The 2046-nt window shown below is 36.0% G+C and overlaps 2 protein-coding genes across 2 annotated transcripts; both read left to right on the top strand.

Moving 5' to 3' along the window:
• Nucleotides 1-220: 220 nt before the first annotated feature.
• Tsp_13801 (conserved hypothetical protein) lies at nucleotides 221-547 on the top strand. The gene has a single exon (XM_003368446.1). The coding sequence runs from the start codon at nucleotides 221-223 to the stop codon at nucleotides 545-547; it is 327 nt and encodes a 108-aa protein (XP_003368494.1).
• A 118-nt stretch (nucleotides 548-665) lies between these two features.
• Tsp_13800 (electrogenic sodium bicarbonate cotransporter 1) lies at nucleotides 666-1570 on the top strand. The gene is made up of 4 exons (XM_003368445.1): nucleotides 666-837; nucleotides 898-1008; nucleotides 1246-1306; nucleotides 1435-1570. Exons 1-4 carry the CDS (start codon nucleotides 666-668, stop codon nucleotides 1568-1570), a joined length of 480 nt encoding a protein of 159 aa, XP_003368493.1.
• The last annotated feature ends 476 nt before the right edge of the window (nucleotides 1571-2046 follow it).

The following is a 2046-nucleotide window of genomic DNA, read 5'->3' as shown; positions in this document are numbered from 1 at the left end:
TGTTTCTTCTTTTCATTCACATTTTTCTGGGGAGGGGGGGCAGGGGAGGGGAGGGGTGAAAATTGAAGGGAGGAAAAAAAAAAAATGGTCCAATGAAAAGTTGCTTCTCCCGATGACGTCAGCAGAAGCTTTTTTCAACCGGCTCCACTAGCAGCCGTTTTCTTTGCCAACAGAAATTTTCTGAATGTTTCCATTTTTCATTTATTTGACGCAACGGAAAATGGGTTTGGAATGTGTTGAAAAAAATTTTTTCACTTCTTCAACACAAATTGTGTCCACTTTATCATGCAAATTCGTTTCCAATTGTCCGAACGTTGGATTGGGCGTTGGCATTTTCCCGCCAAAATTTTATTCCACGTCCTGCATCCACTGTTGTCGATTGAATGTGATGATCGTTTGTGCATTTTATGCAACTGGACGGTTTCAACAACAGTCGTTGTGTGTGTCTGGAAAACAAGTAGCATGCTGTCAAAAACTGGACTGGGGTCAACAGTCACAAGCATCCGGATCAAAGTTGATGCCGCATCGGGTTAAACCAGACGGTTAGGAACAGTAGGTTAGGACAAGTTTAACAAGAGCAGCACAATCTGCATACTGAGGACACATTGTCCAACAGCTTATATATATACATATATATATATATATATATATATACATGTGCATGTATGCATGTACAACGTGCAACAACATACTTCATACATACATACGTACGTTTCAATAAACAACCTACCGGCCGGTGCATCGCATGCTTGTTTGTTGCAAGTGACAAATTGGAATATCAACCTGCGCAACAATGCTTAAAGAAAGAGCACAGGAAGGTGAATTTTGCCCAGCCCAGTTAATTTTAATTTTTAATTTTCATCCAGCTGTTTGCTATTGTGAAATTTCTTTTTTTAGAAAATGTTAACTTTATTGACAATCGTCGACATTGCAGTCGCAAGCGTAGAGGTGAATCAAAAAGCCCTTCTTGCGTAGATTGTTCTTTCTGTACAAATGGCAACATTCGACGTATCATTTAGCAAAATAGCAATTGAAATGCTAATGCGCATCTTTTTCACTGGAAGCTTACACAATGCTAATAAATTTTACAGTAGACCAAATTTTGCAGGAATTTCCTAAATGGATATCAAATGAGCAGAAGAGCATTGAAATATATGATGACACTTTGATTATTAATTTTAATTTTTACTTTTTAAATTGTTTTCCATTTCTAACATATACTCTAATCAAATGGACAATTTTCAGGCATTTTTGGAGAAACGGAAAAAAATGAACAACAATCTTGTCCATATCTCTTCTGTGAACTGTTAGAATTGGATGCAGAAATTTCTAGCAAGAAATGTTGTTGGCAAGAAATTGCAAGGCATGATTTTTGATTACTTATTTTGAAACTGAACTGTTTACAGATTAATTTGAATAAATTAATATTTTCAGGTGGATTAAATACGAAGAAACTGTTGCCGCTTCTAGAGCAAGATGGTCGAAACCGCACATACCGCTGTTGAACCAACATTCGCTTCACAGTTTGAAAATCCCCTTGACAAAGGGAATATTTTTTGGCCAACTGTGAAGCTATAACTTTCAATGACGTAATTGGTGAATTGATTTAATTTTTCATCCCGCTTGACTTTATGCTTATGGGGTTTAATTTTAAATTATTTCCTTTTTAAAGATTATAATAAATTGAATGGGAAAAAAAAAAATTTTATTGGAATCCGCCGAAAGGATCCAATGGGTTAAAGAATTTGTTTCGTTTTTTCCGAAAATGTCACGTTTTCGAGCAACCCCCTGGGATTCCAAAATTGCATGCAGCCCCCTGAAATCTGATTCGAATGAATTTGATCATCACGGGCGAAAAAATATCCGAGCATAAAGCCCGTTTGTCCAAATCAGAACAAAAATCTATTGTAATAAGTGGATCAATTTTTGCTTTGCATTTTCAACATTTAAAATTTATATTAAATAATACGTTATAATAAAACCGCTTCATGAAATTACCATCCGATACATGTGCCTGCGGTGATGTTTGTTGGAAAATCACGTTTT

Source organism: Trichinella spiralis (assembly GCF_000181795.1).
Source record: "Trichinella spiralis strain ISS 195 chromosome Unknown Scfld2454, whole genome shotgun sequence".
In the NCBI taxonomy this organism is placed as follows: domain Eukaryota; kingdom Metazoa; phylum Nematoda; class Enoplea; order Trichinellida; family Trichinellidae; genus Trichinella; species Trichinella spiralis.
This window is presented reverse-complemented; position numbering and strand designations above follow the sequence as displayed.